General features: G+C 35.3%; 2 protein-coding genes and 1 non-coding gene across 3 annotated transcripts; 2 read left to right on the top strand and 1 right to left on the bottom strand.

Moving 5' to 3' along the window:
* Positions 1-5,499: 5,499 nt before the first annotated feature.
* On the top strand, positions 5,500-5,572 carry TRNAF-GAA (transfer RNA phenylalanine (anticodon GAA)). The gene has a single exon. It is a non-coding gene; the product is annotated as a tRNA-Phe (tRNA).
* Positions 5,573-11,885: 6,313 nt separating this feature from the next.
* LOC104214507 (autophagy-related protein 8C-like) lies at positions 11,886-14,742 on the bottom strand. The gene is made up of 6 exons (XM_009764187.2): positions 14,700-14,742; positions 14,535-14,608; positions 13,353-13,408; positions 13,186-13,238; positions 12,250-12,368; positions 11,886-12,166 (listed from the first exon to the last, which is right to left on the bottom strand). The coding sequence occupies exons 2-6, from the start codon at positions 14,569-14,571 to the stop codon at positions 12,072-12,074; spliced, it is 360 nt and encodes a 119-aa protein (XP_009762489.1). The 5' UTR covers positions 14,572-14,608; positions 14,700-14,742; the 3' UTR covers positions 11,886-12,071.
* A 698-nt stretch (positions 14,743-15,440) lies between these two features.
* On the top strand, positions 15,441-16,501 carry LOC138874640 (uncharacterized). Its single transcript, XM_070153411.1, has 2 exons — positions 15,441-15,960; positions 16,416-16,501. The coding sequence occupies exons 1-2, from the start codon at positions 15,441-15,443 to the stop codon at positions 16,499-16,501; spliced, it is 606 nt and encodes a 201-aa protein (XP_070009512.1).
* The last annotated feature ends 376 nt before the right edge of the window (positions 16,502-16,877 follow it).

The raw sequence follows: 16,877 nt of genomic DNA, 5'->3' as shown, positions 1-16,877 counted from the left end.
TAGGAGCATATGACTTGTACGCTCCAGCTTGAGGGGGAGTGTTAAATATGACAAGAATTGATACTATGTAAATAAGAAAAGATACACAAATCCCTATAATTGAGTAATTAGGAGATTTTGTAGGCTTGTAATTGTAGTCTTTCCTTATTTGTATTTCTGTCAAAGGTTATTTAAACCCAACAGCTTGAGGGAATAATCAATCACTCTATTCACCATTTTTCTTCTCTTCTTCTTTCACAGGTTTGTATCCAGAGCAGCGGAGGATAGGTACAACCAGAAAGCAGTTAAGAAGTTACAACCTGAGGTGCACATTGATCGAACAGCTTTGGAGGTGGAATGCCCCAATATGTTTAATGAGCTGAGGCGGTGTCAGCTGGACATCTTCTTCGAGGTACCGGAGGAGGCTAATGTTCAACTAGTAAGGGAGTTCTATGCGAACTTGCCAGAACATGAGAATGAGGTTGTGATGGTGCGCAATACCCCGGTAAATGCATTCCTTGACACCATTCGCAGGGTATACAAGCTGCCTGTGTTTCGGGGTGAATTTGATCCTTATCGTACTTTTAGCGGAACACAGGCCTTCTGGGGCACTCTTCTTGATACTATCTATGTGCCGGACGGAGAACACCTATGGATCAAGCATAGGATTACTCTCAACTCCCACTGTCTGAATTTGGAGGCTAAGTGTTGGCTCACCATTGTCAACAGTCGATTGTTGCCATCCAACAACATGACAAATGTTAATCTACCACGGGCGTCCACAATCCAATGTTTCATGTCCCACAGTGATTTTGATGTGGCCCGGCTCATCCATGAAGAGATATTCATTAGATCACATGAGCTAACCAAGGGCCACTACTTCCCTTCCCTGATCACCTGGCTGTGTCGTATTGCTCGAGTCCCTGAAGACCCTCGGGTCGATGGGAGATTGCCACTAAAAGCCCAGTTCCGGGCGAGAAAAATTGGAATTGGACGAGAGCCGGTAGTGAATGTTGATGACTCTGATGATGATTCAGCTGATGATTATAATGATGCTGAGGTAGCTGAGGTTCCCCCTCCTCCGAGAGCTGATATGGCAGGCCCATCACATCCATGCCAGAGCACCCTTATGACAGCTTTGGAGCAGAATATGGCTGAGTTGCGTACCTCAGTCACTGATTTGGGTGTCCGTATTGATGCGGTGGCTGAGAGACAAGTGAAATCGGAGAAGAAATTCTTGGGCTGGTTGAGAGCGCTGGGACGTGCGTACAACGTGAACCCAAACACTGTCTCCAATCAGGAGTGAGCCTTCAGGGAAGTTCCTTAACCTCACTATTCTTTAAATTTAAGCCATGGGGACATGTCTTCATTTTAAGTGTGGGGTGGGGATACTTCATTGTATGTTTGTAATTGTAATAATTGACTATTTAATTTTGCTTGTTTTGTTTTGCCTTGATTGTTTTGATGTAGAGTAATAGTTCATTAGGAAAGCTAAAATAGTAAGTGACTTGTCCCGACGACGAATCTCTTTCGACGGGGTTCTTGAGGGACTAAGTTGAGAAAAGAAAAATTGGAATATGGAGACTCTTCCTGATGACGGATCCTTTAGACAATTTTCTTGAGGGAAGTAGTCTAGAGAAAAGACCAAAAAGATTTTTTATTTTATTTTTAGGTAGTGTAGTAACTCCCCCTTGGTTTTTCTTTGGGTCACGGTTCTTTTCCAAGGGTTTAGCTTGAACCGGATATAGGTAATTTTTATTTTTGATCTTTTTAGTTTTAGGTTAGGATTGGGCTACGAGCGAAAATTGATTTTTTACACCTGAACACAATAGACACTAGAGTCTAACGCCTAGCTTCATTGGTTAAATCCTGTTAGAGTGCCTTAAAATTGTACGTTTGTATCTAACTTGAACACTCAAAAGAGAATGTCTTGATAAACCAATCCGGAGTGAGTCACGTGCCATGTGTGTGTGAGTTTTACTGTGTTCCATGTTTCATATTTGATGCCTAGAACTTGCCCTGTGTGTTTGCAAAACGAAATAGTAGTTTCTTTCAGTTTTAGAAGTGATATAGGCATTTCTTTGTTGAGCCAGATATATAAAGTAAACCCACCTAAATGCAATACATCGTAGTTAACCCCGCTGAACCTATAAGCCTATTTCTTTGGCAACCACATTGCGAACCTTACCCAATTGTTTGAATAGCTTGCCGTTTGAACCCTTTTACCTCCCAATAAGCACTTGAACGGTAATGGAAATATGCAAAAGTAAAAGTGTGGGGTGGTGGTTTGGTTTTTGAGTGGAACCATTGAGATAGAGAAAAGGTGTGGAATTTGAAGCATAAAAGAAAAGGCACCACGAAAAGAAAAAAAAAGAAAAAGAAAAATATGGGTCATAAACAATTATAATGGTTGATAAGTGGTGGCTTGTACAAATTGCACCTAATGGATGGGGATGTTTTAAACAAATGAGGTGGAGTGTTTGGTTGGCTCAACTATGATCTTTAAGTTTAATGTAAGTATTAAAAGTGCTTAGGGAGGTTAGTCACTATATCTAAATATATCCTACCCGTCCCTTAGCTTACATTACAACCAAGTAAAGTCCTATTGATCTTAGACTGAATGGGCTCAATTAGTAAAGTATTACACTACGGGCAAGCCTATGGTGCATCTTTGTGGCATGTGAACGTTCTTTCTGAGAGTGAGTGAATTTTGTCTATCTTAGTTCCTACTTGTTCTAATTATCATTATATGTGGAACTACTCTCTTGTGTGATGTGAGGGAATGTGATCCACAAAGGAAAGGTAAGTTTTGACTCTTGTATAGAGTAGTTTGAGTAAGTACAAATGTTGCATGGTACAAAAGGTTTGACTCTTGAGGTAAAGGTTGTTCACTACTATGTGCAAATTTTTGTAAAATGTTCATGGTGTTAGTCGTTAAAGGAAAAACTTAGGGAAGAAATTTTGATGGAGTGTGGTGGATTGCTCAAGGACTAGCAATGATTTAAGTGTAGGATGTTGATAGTAGGCGATATAGTTGATATTTACACTTTAATATGACCATACTTTGTTGTTGTTTTATAGATAAATTGCCAACAAAATGCTCTAAATAGTGTTCTTTTGTTTAGCAGGGAATATTATATGAGAGAAAGCAACATGGAGTATTTTGGAGGCGATAATGTGAAGAAAAACACCTACTCGAGAAGTACCCGAACACAAAGAAGCATAAATGGTCTGGGCAAGAAGGCCATCGCGACAAGTTACTGAAGTGAGGCAAAAAGGTCAGCTTTCACCGCGGTCGACCGCGGTGCACTGTTCACGCAGCTGGAAGTTTGAGGACCAAAGTGTAACTTCGGGAAAACTTTTGTAAAACCATTATAAGCTTTAGAAACTCGCCCAACTGAGGGGGAAGCTAATTTTAGACTACTTTTGGAGGAAGAACAAGTGTGAGAAGATCAACAAAACATTAGAGTTTTTCTATCTCCTTTTAATTCTTGCAATTTTACATTATGAACAATTTAGTAGTTTTCTCTTGTTTTGTTATGAGTAGCTAAATACTTATCTAGGGTTGATGGAACCAATTGTTGGTTGAAGTTTTGACTCAAGTTGTTGTAATCGAGCCGGATTTATGATATGATTGTTCAACTACATTTTGTATGGTGATTAATTGAATGGGCCCTTGATTAATCGTGTCTAATTACCTTATATTGCTTGAGAAAGAGTATTAGGTTAGACAACGGTTGAACAACACCACTTCTGGGTAATTGAAGAGATTCATTACTTGAACTTAAAGGTGGGTTTAGAGATAACAAAACTTTGGTGGGATACTTTAGAGTTGCATAACTATTGTCAGCTAGAGTAGTTCGAGAGAATGCCCTAGTAAATTATTGTAATTGATCGAGAGATAATTACGATAACCCATAACTCTTAATCCTCATAGAGTATTATGGCGAGATTATAGCGGAAGAGTCAGGACCTAAACTAGCAATTGGGGAAATCACTGCCCTAGGCCTTTTTACCATTGAATTATCTTTTGTTTTTACTTACCGTTGTTTTTAATAGTAGTCGAAGTAGTTAAACAAAAACCCAATCGTTATTGATAAAAAATCGGGCATCTAGAGATTGATTGAGTTGATAATAACATTGCCGAAGAGGGTAATAGATAGGTTAGTTCCCTAAGGATTCGATTCCGGACTTAAAAATTGAATTATATTTGCAGCGACCACTTTATCCTTTAAAAGGCATAATTAGGCGTTATCATTACACCTTACGGTTTTTGATTACGACTTTAGCGGTGACACTTAAAGTCGCCACCAAAAGGTCTTATTATAGGACGCTTTTCGCAATAGAGACCAACCTTATGTTTTTGGGAGACGCCTTTCAGTGAGAAGTAGTATTATATTTAGTTCTATAAAGTAGCGACTTACCTAAAATCTATTTTATTATTTATTTTTTATGGAAAATTTTAATCGCCAAAAAAGTTAATAGGGGCGAATACACATTCACGTCAATCCAAACCTTCATGGAAAATTTTCATAAAAATTATATGCAAAATAAAAATAAAAATGAAAACAGTTTGGATTGAGCAATATTTTGTATGAAAAAAAATAATAGATTAAAGAGTAATTTACTTGATTTCATCAACTTACTTTCATGTTAGTTCCTACTAAGCACTATAGTAAAGTTTTCAGCATTTGTGGCGACCTTGTTAATCACCACAAAAGGCAAAGCTCTATTTTATATCGTTACACTAATCTGATGTTATATTTTCTCCTCCTAGACCACTCCCACCACCTATGGCATTTCATGTTAAAAAAGAATAAATAGAATCAAAGAAAGACTTCGAGGCGTGAAATCAATTTCTTTAAAGTATATTGTTAGTATATTGGTTTGAAAAAATACAAGCAAGTCACTTCAGGAATATTCAACATATCGTATGGGCTCGTTTGACATGAGTTATAAGAGATAATTAATTTCAGGATTAAATTTAAGATGAGTTTATCCCATGTTTGGTTGGGATAAAATCGTGGTGTAACTAATCATAACTAATCTCCGGATTAGCAATCCCGTGATTGTAGTATTTTTTATCCCTATGGAAGGATGTGATAACTAATTCCAGGATAACTAATCTCGAGATTACTAATCATAGAATAATTTGTTTTCCAATCAAACGACCTCAATGTGTACACACCTAATGGCAAAGCCACATGTAAGAAAGGGAATTCGTCCAAATATTGTATACCACGAAAAAAAGGCAAAAAATTAGTTAAAGTGGATTAGAGGGAGTACATGTTAAAGTCTATCTAACTGTATTATATGAAAAGGAGAATTACTCCGAGAAACCAAAGTTGAGGACCATTTAATTTCTTAGGGAGAAAGAAAATGATTAATTATCAGCTAACTGCATATAAAAGTTTTAATTTGGATGTAATGTAAATTTGGGTCCACAAATTCTAGTTGCAAGCATAAGCAAATCGAGAGCAAAGTAAATTTTATTAATTTAATGGTAAAAAGAAGAAACAAGCGGGGATAGCTCAGTTGGGAGAGCGTCAGACTGAAGATCTGAAGGTCACGTGTTCGATCCACGTTCACCGCATTCTTTTTCGTTTTAACTTTTAATTAATTTACCAGACTTTGAAAATGAATTACCGGGCTGACAACATTTGGCTTAGTCTTTGGGGTACACTGCAGCCCAAGAATATTTATGTTTTTAGGCGTATTATTACTTTTAACCTGCGTCAGAAATTATTTACATTCCGTGGTCGAAAAGTTTATAATTTTTGTATATAAAATTATATACAACATGTAAAATGTGTATATATTTTTTCGGCTATTATTTTGAGCGCGGCTAAACCGTATAATTTTCCTATGTTTTTATTGGGTTGAGTTAAATTCCAATTTTATTTTTGCTCATCGCTAATTAGAATTGATTAAGTCATTTTAGTTGAAACTTTGACTTATCCTCGACCTGGAGTATTGGATTAGTTCACGAATTTTTATAGAGACGGTCCATAATTTTAACTTGAAGGAATCAACATGTTCCGAATAATATAATATTTGTTAAAGTTTTATTGTATATCACGTTCTGTGTCGAGAAATACATAGGCCAAGATTCGTGATAGGTTAAAATGTAGCTTAGTGTTTACCTGGAAAATGGTAACTACAATTATATTTGATTTTGTGGTTCTAAAAATACGAAATTTATTCCAATACTAATTGTTAGGCATTAGATGCTAAGTACAAGTGAAGAAAATAAAAAATACAAATCAATAGGGTCACAAAGCTGGGCCTCGAGCTGGCTGGAGCATAGCCTCGAGGTCTAGATGGGGCAAATAGCAATGAACAATTGATGAAGAATTAATGATAATGAGGGCCCCCAAAGATGGTCTTTTGTGGTTAATAGTGAGCAATAAATGAAGAACAATAAATGAACAATGAAAGAATAAGCGATAAATGTGAAGAACAATTGTGTTAACAAAGAGTAGAGAATGTTGTTATTGTATTCAATATGTTGTGTAATAATCTGAATCCCTTTACAGGATGATAAGGGTCCCTTTTAAAAGTGTATTATCACTTTTAGTCTATGCCAGAAACTATTTACATTCGTTAGTCAAAAAAATTTATAAAATTTGTATAATTTTTGTATATAACATACAGAATGTGTATATATAGAAAAGAATATATATTTTTTCGGCTATTATTTTGAGAGCAGTTATACCGTGTCATTTTTTTATGTTTTTATTGGGTTGAGTTAAATTCCAATTTTATTTTTGCTCATCGCTAATTAGAATTGATTAAGTCATTTTAGTTGAAACTTTAGCTTATCCTCGACCTGGAGTATTGGATTAGTTCGCGAATTTTTAAGAGACGGTCCATAATTTTAACTCGAAGGAATCAACATATTCCGATTAATATAATATTTGTTAAAATTTTAATGTATATCACGTTGTGCGTCGAGAAATACATAGGCTAAGATTCGTGATAGGTTAAAATGGTAACCCAGTATACAAGGCATTCCACATTTACGAAGGAATTGGGAGAAGGGCCATGCCATAAGAAGCCAGTAGGTGCGATGGAGGCAATCTACATTTTAACTCGATGGAATCAGCACATTCCGAATAATATAAAATTTGTTAAAATTTTAATGTATATCACGTTTTGTGTCGAGAAATACATAGATCCAGATTCGTGATAGGTCAAAATGATAACCCAGTATACACGGCATTCTGCATTTACAAAGGAATTGGGAGAAGGGCTGTACCATAAGAAGCCAGAAGGTGCGATATAGGCAATCTACATTTTAACTCGATGGAATACGCACATTTCGAATAATATAATATTTGTAAAAAATTTAAAGTATATCACGTTCTTTGTCGAGAAATACTTAATTCATTTTCATGTGTCGAACTTGTAGGTCACAAAACTATTTTACCGTCACTATAAGACTACCCTTTATTTGCGATAGTTTAGAGACTAGAATAAAAATAGTCTAATTATGATGAATAATTATACTATTTAATTTAAAGTTGAAAGGAAAAATTGGCTAATTCAAGAATCATAGCCATATTTTACATAAAGAATGTATGATGATGTATATTGGTATAATTGCAAGAAAAGGCATAAATATTGATCTTCAAGATTTGCATAGAGAAAACTGAGGAAACGAAATCCTAAATCTTCGCTTCTGTTTATTCTTGTTCTTGAATTTAATGTCAGGGGAGGAGGACTTGGGATCGCGTAAAACACAAACATCGCCATTGCAGACGAATTCGCCAGAGTCTGAGGACTCAGGTGAGAAGCAGCTACAGAAGTTGAACAAAGCCATAGTAGGAATTGAACCTAAGTAAATTATATATCCCGATCAAAGAGCTGACGAAAGGAATGAGCAGAACGTGGAGTGTAGTGGATATTATTCGACTAACGAAGACTCTTGGAATAGTTAGAGTAAAAAGTTCCCAAGAGAGCGTCTTTATGGCGCGCGTCAATCACATACAACAAGGATCAAGGGAGATCTCGTTGTTGCATAGCATGGGCCGAGAACAGATTAGATCCTCAGATGAAAAGATGGTGTATTGGGGAATGATAAATACTATATATGGACAGCTGCAACTATGCCAAAATGGAAAGGCAATGGGATAGTTCCAGCTTGCTTGCTACAAATTTCCATGTGAATATGGCAATTAGAGTCAATTTATAGGTACCATGGCCTACCAATAACAACAACCACGGCCAGAATAATTCTACAAGTGGGGTTTGGGGATGGTAATATGTACGCATATCTTACCCCTACCCCGAGGGATAAAGAGGCTGTTCCAAGAGACCCTCGACTCAAGACCTACCAATAAGCATATCAATATTTATACTATTGTTGTAACTTACAGCTCGTTTAGATGGTTGTCACTCATTGTATCGTATTGTATTGTTATCCCAAAACAATATTTATTTTGATTGTTTCATTAAAATTGATTGTATTATATTGTATTATTAAATCCGTTGTTCGGGAACAAGGAAAAATCTCATTTTCTGAAACAACCGATTTGGTGTGGTGGAATTGTTTCCTATTTTTCTTTTCAATCATGCCCTAACTTATTACTCCATAATTATGTTTTACCCCTTTACCTTTTTTTATTTATCTCCAAATCTCCCACCTATAACCTACTTTGTCTTCGTTCCTCTTTTTTTTTTTTGAACATCGCCGTAAAATTGCTAATTTTTTTAGAATTTGCATGAATTTAATTGCTTAATCTATTTATAAGACATATTTTGTGATAAATTAGTGAAAAAGGATTTTCTTAAATTACTTTTATTCGTAATTTTTGATAAATTTAATATTTAAACAAATGAAGATATTTTAGTAAACTTATCAGTTATAGTACAATATGATGCAGTCAAACCAAACAATAAAATATTATTTAACAACAGTAAACAATACAATCTATCCAAACATTATATTTATAAAATGATATAGTACAATACAATACAACACAATATAATACAATACAATATATTATAGAAAGATGGGTAATAACCATCCAAACAAGCTGTTAACATATTAAAGGACGTTATTTATTTTATTTTTCAGGTTACCAAATAGTAATATTTATATTGCACAACTTAAATCTTAATGGTATGAAATATTATATACATTGTATAGTGCACAAACTTAAAACTTTATAAAAGTTTTTTACATTATCTCATTACGTAAAAGTCAGCTAGAATAGTAAACATGAATTGTTAATTTGTAACAAAGGATAGAAAACCGGCTAAATGCCATTAAATTATACTGATAGAATGTTATTATATATAACTGGAATATTTTTTGTGGAAATTAGAAGGCATGCGCATTCGACATTATTGAATTAATTTCTATTAATTAGTTGCAACTAACAAAACGTGTATTGAATACGGCCGTCCAGAGACGGAGCTAGAGTTACGGGAGCGGATTTAGTCGAACTCATTAGTTTTAGTTCGAATTTTATATTTGTCTTAGAAATCCACTGAATATTTATAAATTATTAATTTAAAACCCAATAACTAAAAGCGATAAAAATTTCGAATCCATAAACTTAAAATCGTGGCTCGGCCAATATGCGGCCGTCTCATTGAGAGAAAAATACATATCAATGCATCTGTCAAAACCGATGACAGTTGCATGAATATGATAAATACAAATGACAAGCATTAGAATAACAGGTGAGAATGTCCAATATTTCTACGTGATTTGCGTCAGGATATTTGACTTTTTCATCTGTTTTCTTTTTCATTTCCTTCTTGTGTGCGGTTTTAATTAAAGTGGGATAAATTTCACGAATGGTTATATAATTATAATTTTTTAACGAAAATTATACAACTATGATTTCTCGCATAAAATTCATAAAACTTTAATTAACTCATAAAAATTTATAATGGCCAAAAATACAACTTTTCGGTAGTATTTTTTATTTTTAATCTAATAATAATCCAATAAAAATAGGAATGACCTGCCCGACCCATGCGACCCAATACCTATGTATATAAATTAAAATAAAACTAAAGGTGAATCCTCTTCTTTTCGAGATCTTCATTCAAATTAATAGCATTATTGTGTCAACAACTCTCTAAGTATCCATACTTTTTATATCTTTTTTTTTTTGTCAGAATCTCATGCAATGTAAACTAAGTTTTTTGGAAGGTTCACTTTAGTATTATTTTAATGGGTTAATTTATGCAAATGGGTATTCAGTTGGGTCGGGTCGGGTAATTTCTATTTTAAGGAGAAATTACATACGAAAATGACTGACTGATCGATTGAAACTAATTGCATTCGCTAGCAAAAAGGTACGTATGTGTGTGTGTGTGTATATAATACATATTATATATTATATTGATTATTATTTTTGGGAACGGCTATAAATATATATTTCTCCTATTTTAATTACGTTATTATTTATTAGACTAAAATAAAAAGGGAAAAACGTGGAATAAGAAAATACTACCTGGAAGTTGAATTTTTCAGTCACTATGGTTTTTGTGTGAGTTAGTAAAAGTTTCATGATTTTTGTATGAAAAAATATAGTTATATGACTTTGGTGAAAAAATATCATAGTTATATGACCACTTGTGAAATTTACCCTCTCAAACTGTTGTTTCTACATTTGCTATGTTTTTCAGTCCAAGTGCAACTGTGCAAGAAGAACGAGAGTCTTTGAGCAACAGTAAAGTTATTTTAGTGTGACCTATAGGTCACGGATTCAGGCCGTGAAAGCAATCGCTAATGCTTGCGTTAGGGTAGTATATCTACATCACACTCCTTGGGGTGCTTTGTACCCATATCTCTTGCATATTTTTATTCATATAAGTATTTTACATTTACGAAGAAATTTATGAAAATTGACCCACCACTTTTTGTTTTGGACAAGGAATTCTGTCTAACTCACTAATTCGGGAGAAGATATTAAATTTTTTAATTTGAAAAAAATTTCCGTAGGGATATCTGAAGTAGGTGGCAATTCAAAAGAACTTTTTAATCATAATTTCCGGTATGAACACTATGTTGAACATGAAACTTGTGGCAGTCCTTCCTCGGACCCTGCGCGCCACTTTTTTTTTCAAGTGTGCAAGAGTGCAAATTCAATGCTTTTCACGACGAGAGCGTAATCTTGCGTTTAAGAGAAAACAAAGGCAAAAAGAACTACTGTTTTGTATTTGTTCAACTTTCAAAGTAGTGAATATAGCAACAGGAATGTAAGAATGCTACAGTTTTGGAATCATAAAAAATCCAAATCACATTGTTTCCAACATTCAGTGATTTGCAGAAAGGGGTAATTATCATCAAACCAATTGTGACTAAGGGGGGAAAAAGAGGAAAAATAAACCAACAAGATCACACAGCAACAACAACCCAGTAAAATCACACAAGTGGGATCTAGAGAGGGTAGTGTGCACGCTGACCTTACCCCTACCCGCAGGGGCGAAGCTATGTTGGCACAAGGGTGGTCAACCCTTCGCCAAAAAATTATAATAATAAGATAAAATATTACTTGTTATTGATTAAAAATAGACTTTGAACACCCTTGCATAGCCCACTGGCAAAGGGTTTCAAAATTTGAACACCCTTATTGAATTTCATGACTTCGCCACGACCTACCCGAGGGAGTAGAGATGTTGTTTCGGATAGACCCTCGGCTCAAGAACACGAAAAGAGACATTATATCAGTATCATCAACAAAAAAACAAGAAATAATGATAGCATCGTAAGAACCAGAAAATAGATGAAAAGCAACAACAATAACCAGTAAATAGGCCAGGCACAATGAAAAACGGGAGAATAGTGTGAACACAATATTAACCACTAACAGGCGAAAACAAAACACTATCAAACTAACCTCACACCGATACGAAGTAGAGAAACAAGATCGCACAGCAGCAAATGGAAAATGAGTATCTTCATAGAGTTTTTAAGTATATACTTTAAACCAGTCGATGTTAACTGAAGTTAAACAGGTAGGCATCATACAGAAGACACCTTCTTGGAAGAAAGATAACGCCAGAATCCAGAGAGAAGGTATTTACAAGTTTTACTACGACCTATTTACACGAGCAGTTTGACTGCATTTTTAGAACGATCCGAATGTATTCTCTCCACTGTAAGTCATGTACAGGAAGCCATCCTCATCTTTGTGTTCCTCATAAATCGCAGACATCATGGCAGCTGTAAAACAACGGAAAGCAGACCGATTAAAAACGAAGAAATTTGGAAACGCGTAATGACAATTGTGCCAAAATATTGCTCACCTGTGGGAGGAAGTATATTTTTCACAAAGATAAAAATAGCCTTCTCAGCACTAAGTTTAATTCTCGTACGAACAACATACACAAACTGCCCCACAGTCAGATCAGCAGGAACCAAGTATCTGCAATAATTACGATTAGCAGACATTTCAAAAAGGGAAATATAATAAAACAACAAAAAAAAAAAAAAACAGTGAGTTCCTACAAGTAGGGTCTAGGGAGGGTAAGATGTACGCAACATTACCCCTACCCTAGAAGGGCAGAGAGGCTATTTCCGATAGACCCTCGGCTGGAGAAAAATATCATGAAGATAAATGTAAAAGAGCTGGGCGCTAACTCAACACTGTTAACAGGAGAATGCAGATGGAAATTAAAACGGAGAGAGCAGAGAGATCCCACGTTTATGGAAGTTTGAAGCAGTGTCTTCAATTGCTGCATATCACTATCAAATGAAGAAAACAAAATAAAGAAATCCTTGTACTTCAATTATACACTTTAGAACAGACAATCACACCCTATGTTGCTCGGACTCTCTGAAAGTGTCGCCGGATCCTCCAAAAATAGTGCATTTTTGGAGGACCCGACTCGGGTGCAGCAACATTTTGGAGAGTCCGCGCAACATAGATCACACCTATCTTGTGCTCTAATCAATCTCATTGCTAGTGCAAATTAGTCCTCTTTCAACTCGAACGGTAAACACTACATCTTACAATCTTATACCGATGAAAATACTTACGAGAATCCGTTTATTCTTTAGAAAGACGTATAAGAAATTTACACGAGTCACATCATAGCTCATAAAGGTGCAGTAGCCACCCCAACACTAGCTCGAGAAAATTAAAAACTCATTATCGAACAAAACCATCTTTAGCAACATTGAGGATAACCAATGTGAATATAATAGCGGACCAAGCATAGAAGACTATCGAGATTACTAACTTTTTCTTGTCAATGTCAGGAATGTCACTTCTTTCAGCCTTCTCCACAATAACCTAAATTCCAGGAAGAGAAAAATGAAAAGCAGATTTAACAAGGCATATAAAATGTCTAGCATTAAAAAAAAAAAAAGCATCATTGCGAGAGAATAGACAAAATTGCATTGGTACCGGTATTCTATCAGGATACTTCTCCCTGATACGAGCAGCTTCAGCCTGTCGCCTTTCTAGAAAATGCAACCAGAATTAATAAGACAGGGAGATAAAGTTAGACAAAAGGAAAAACAAATGTTTACATAGGCAATGGCTATAATTTTTGATAAGGTAGGCGATGGCTATAATGAATTTTAAAAAAGAAGCCGCAAAATTTTGAAGAGAAAATACAGACGGGTAACCACAGCAATATTTTAGCAGATTCAAGCGACTAACATACTATGATATGAGCCAAGTAATTCTTCTAGATTGATGACATTGACTCGTTACAAAAATTATGTTTTTCCTCTTAATTCTGCACACCACTTTTCACCATTTAATTCCTTTGTATAAGTACTACTTTGCCGTTTGCATCAAAATTTCCACAAACCTTTGAGGGGTCGTTTGGTTTGAAGAGAAGTTATGTTAAGATTAGCTATCCCAATATTATTTCTTATTGACTGTTTTGTATGTTGTATTAATCCTGGGATTGTAAATTTTACTGCTTTTACCCTACGATAACTTTATACTGCAATTACTATTTCACAATCTGGCTAGTATAAGTTATCTCGGTACTATTTTTAGTACAGGGATAACTTATCCCAGGATTAGTAAACAAACAAGTGATAAGGCGGTACAAATTTTTTATCCCAAGGTTATTTTTGCTTATCCATAATACCAAGCGACCCCCCTGAAAGTGCAATAATAGCCACGCTTCCACACAAAAGACACACAAATAGTAGCAGTCCAACAGAAGCTTATACAATAAACAAACTTATAATTATATAAACATGTAAAAAAACAGCAGCCCAGTGCACTAAGCTCCAGCTATACGCCGGGTCCAGGGAAGTGCCGAACCACAAACGTCCCTGCATTTCTACAAGAGGCTACTATTTCCATGGTTCGAACCCGTGACCTCCTGGTAAGATATCTAAATTCCAACTCTCAATTGCACAAAATAAACTACTATGAAATTCACAAGGGAACATAACAAGAAGGGTCCAACAAATCAAGACCCCCCCCCCACCCACCCACCCATCCACACACACAAAAAAAAAAAAAACTCCCAAAAAATAAGAATAACTATTAGTGGATCAAACAAATTATTGAGCCAAACAAGTTAAAGATCGGATCTTGGAACCAAAAATACAATAATAATACCAAGAGGGTGTTCCAATTTGAAGGAGCTTTTGGCCATGGTGAAAAGTGAATGATCCTAGTAAATTAGGTTAGCTCTGCAATTAACAGATATAAAAGGAAATTAGGGTTTTGCCTAAAAAGGGAAAAGAAAGGAACTTCAAAGAGAGGAAGATGAAAGGATCTTACCGAGGAAATTCGTCAATTGTGAAGGTTGAACAAACAAAACTCTTTATCAATTGTCACTTTATGATACGGTGCCGTTTTGAACTAGCATTCCTTTTACCATGTGACATCTGGCATGTCCCAATTTATGGGAAAATTTTATTTTGTGTCTCATACACTAGTTGTATGAGGTAACTTTTTTGTCTCACAGTTTTGTGGACCCAGATTTCTATGGACCCAGAAGTGTAAGATTGGGGTCCACAAATTTGTGAGATAAAAAAGAGTCTCATACAACTAGTGTCAGTTGTATGAAACACAAAATAAAACTTCTCCAATTTATGTAACATTTTTTGCGTTTCGAAATTTAAATTTCTTAATTTTTACTATGCATTTTAACATAGAATTTTTAAATTTTCAAAATAAAATTTACATATTTGAAAACTACATAAAAGTACTATAAGTTACAATAATTATAAATAATTTTTTAATATGAAAAATTTATGGTTAAAAAATAATTTATTTGACTCTCGAAATCCAGACATCAAGGGACTAATACGGAAAAAAATCGTTTTATGTCTCTGTATATTATATTTTAAATCTCCTTAGTAGCCTAAAAGCATAACTTATTGGTCAAGGAGATTCAAAACGTTTATGAGGTGGTTGGTTTTATTTCACCTTAAAGGTAGATTATATAATTTTTGAAAAACATACCCTTTAAACAGATCAGGAGCTAAGGGACGCTGGGCCAACCAGCTCTTCCCACCAATGAACATCTGTACTTGGAATATCAAAGGGCTTAATAAGCCCTTTAAACAGAAAGAGCTAAAAATCTTCCTGAGTAAGTACAAAATAGATGTAATTGGGTGTGTAGAAACAAGGTTAAAGGAGAGAAAAGCTGGGAGAATTATACAGAAGGTGGCTAAGGACTGGAATGTTTGCTGCAATTATAAAGACCACCCAAATGGTAGAATCTGGCTAATGTGGAGAAACAATGTAAACATCCAGATCATTGAGACTACATACCAATATATACATTGTAAGGTGCGAAAGGATAGTTTCAAATCACTGCTAACAGTGGTGTATGCCAGAAACAATGTAACTCTCAGGCATCAGCTATGGAATCAACTTGCACAAGCAGGAACAAATGTACAGGATACTTGGTTACTAAGTGGGGATTTCAACAATGTGCTAACTTCAGAAGACATAATAGGAGCACCAGTCACTCAATCAGAGACACAAGGCTTCCAAAATTTAGTTAATGTTCTTCAATTGACTCCATTAAAAAGTATATGTTAGTTCTTTACGTAGTGCAACAAGTAACAGGAAGATAAACGGGTGTATAGCAAGATAGATTGGGTAATGGGCAACTATGTGTGGCTGCAATAATATAGCCACATAGAAGTTGAATTCATGGATCCAGGAGTGTCTGACCACTCCCCAATCCTCATACATATCAGTCTACATAAGAAAAGACTGCACCCTAAGCCTTTCAAGATTTACATAAATGTCATGGAGCATCCAGAGTTCAGGAACATAGTGCAAGAAGTATGGCAGCAAGGAACTCAAGAAGAGCACATGAACAAAATCTGGAAGAAATTGTAGGCACTCAAAAATGGACTTAAAGACTTGAACAAATATATGGCTTCCTACCAGCAGAGACTTGATCAGGCTAGACAGAAACTAGAGATAATATAGGGGGAACTCAATAATTCTCCTCTAGATCAGAGCTTGTTCAATCAGGAAAAAGAAATCTTGACAGAAATGGAAAAATGGAGTCATATAGAAGAACAAGTATTACAGCAGAAGTCAAGGGCCACTTGGATTGAATGTGGTGACTCAAATACCAAATACTTTCGTGCTCAATGAAAAATGAGGACAAGCAGAAACCACATTGCATCTATCTACAACGCAAGTGGCATTAAGCTAACAGATCCAGTCCAAACAGAAGAGGAGTTTATGTCTTTCTTCACCAAACTTATGGGAGAAAGTGGAGAAGCTCATAGATGTCCAGATGCTGCAGTGGTTAAACAAGGGAGATGCCTTGACCAACAACAGAAGGAGACATTGGTTAAGAATGTAACAAATGAGGAGATCCTAACTGCTATAAAAGATATGCCTCATGACAAAGCCCCAGGGATAGATGGATTTTCAATTGAGTTTTTTTACAACACAATGGACTATAGTTGGGTCTGAAGTATGTGT

This window comes from Nicotiana sylvestris, chromosome 8 (genome assembly GCF_000393655.2).
Source record: "Nicotiana sylvestris chromosome 8, ASM39365v2, whole genome shotgun sequence".
Taxonomy (NCBI): Eukaryota; Viridiplantae; Streptophyta; class Magnoliopsida; order Solanales; family Solanaceae; genus Nicotiana; species Nicotiana sylvestris.
The sequence above is the reverse complement of the archived record's forward strand: the minus strand, read 5'-3'. Positions and strand labels throughout refer to the sequence as shown.

Excerpts from the sequence above, each read along its gene's own strand:
- LOC104214507 (XM_009764187.2), bottom strand. The coding sequence starts at position 14,571 with ATGGCCAAAAGCTCCTTCAAATTGGAACACCCTCTTG. Across the intron at positions 13,409-14,534 it reads CAAATTGGAACACCCTCTTG|AAAGGCGACAGGCTGAAGCT; the intron begins GTATTATTATTG and ends TGCATTTTCTAG. Across the intron at positions 12,369-13,185 it reads CCTGACATTGACAAGAAAAA|ATACTTGGTTCCTGCTGATC; the intron begins GTTAGTAATCTC and ends TAATTATTGCAG.
- LOC138874640 (XM_070153411.1), top strand. The coding sequence starts at position 15,441 with ATGAACATCTGTACTTGGAATATCAAAGGGCTTAATAAGCCCTTTAAA. Across the intron at positions 15,961-16,415 it reads TCAATTGACTCCATTAAAAA|GAAAAAGAAATCTTGACAGA; the intron begins GTATATGTTAGT and ends TTGTTCAATCAG.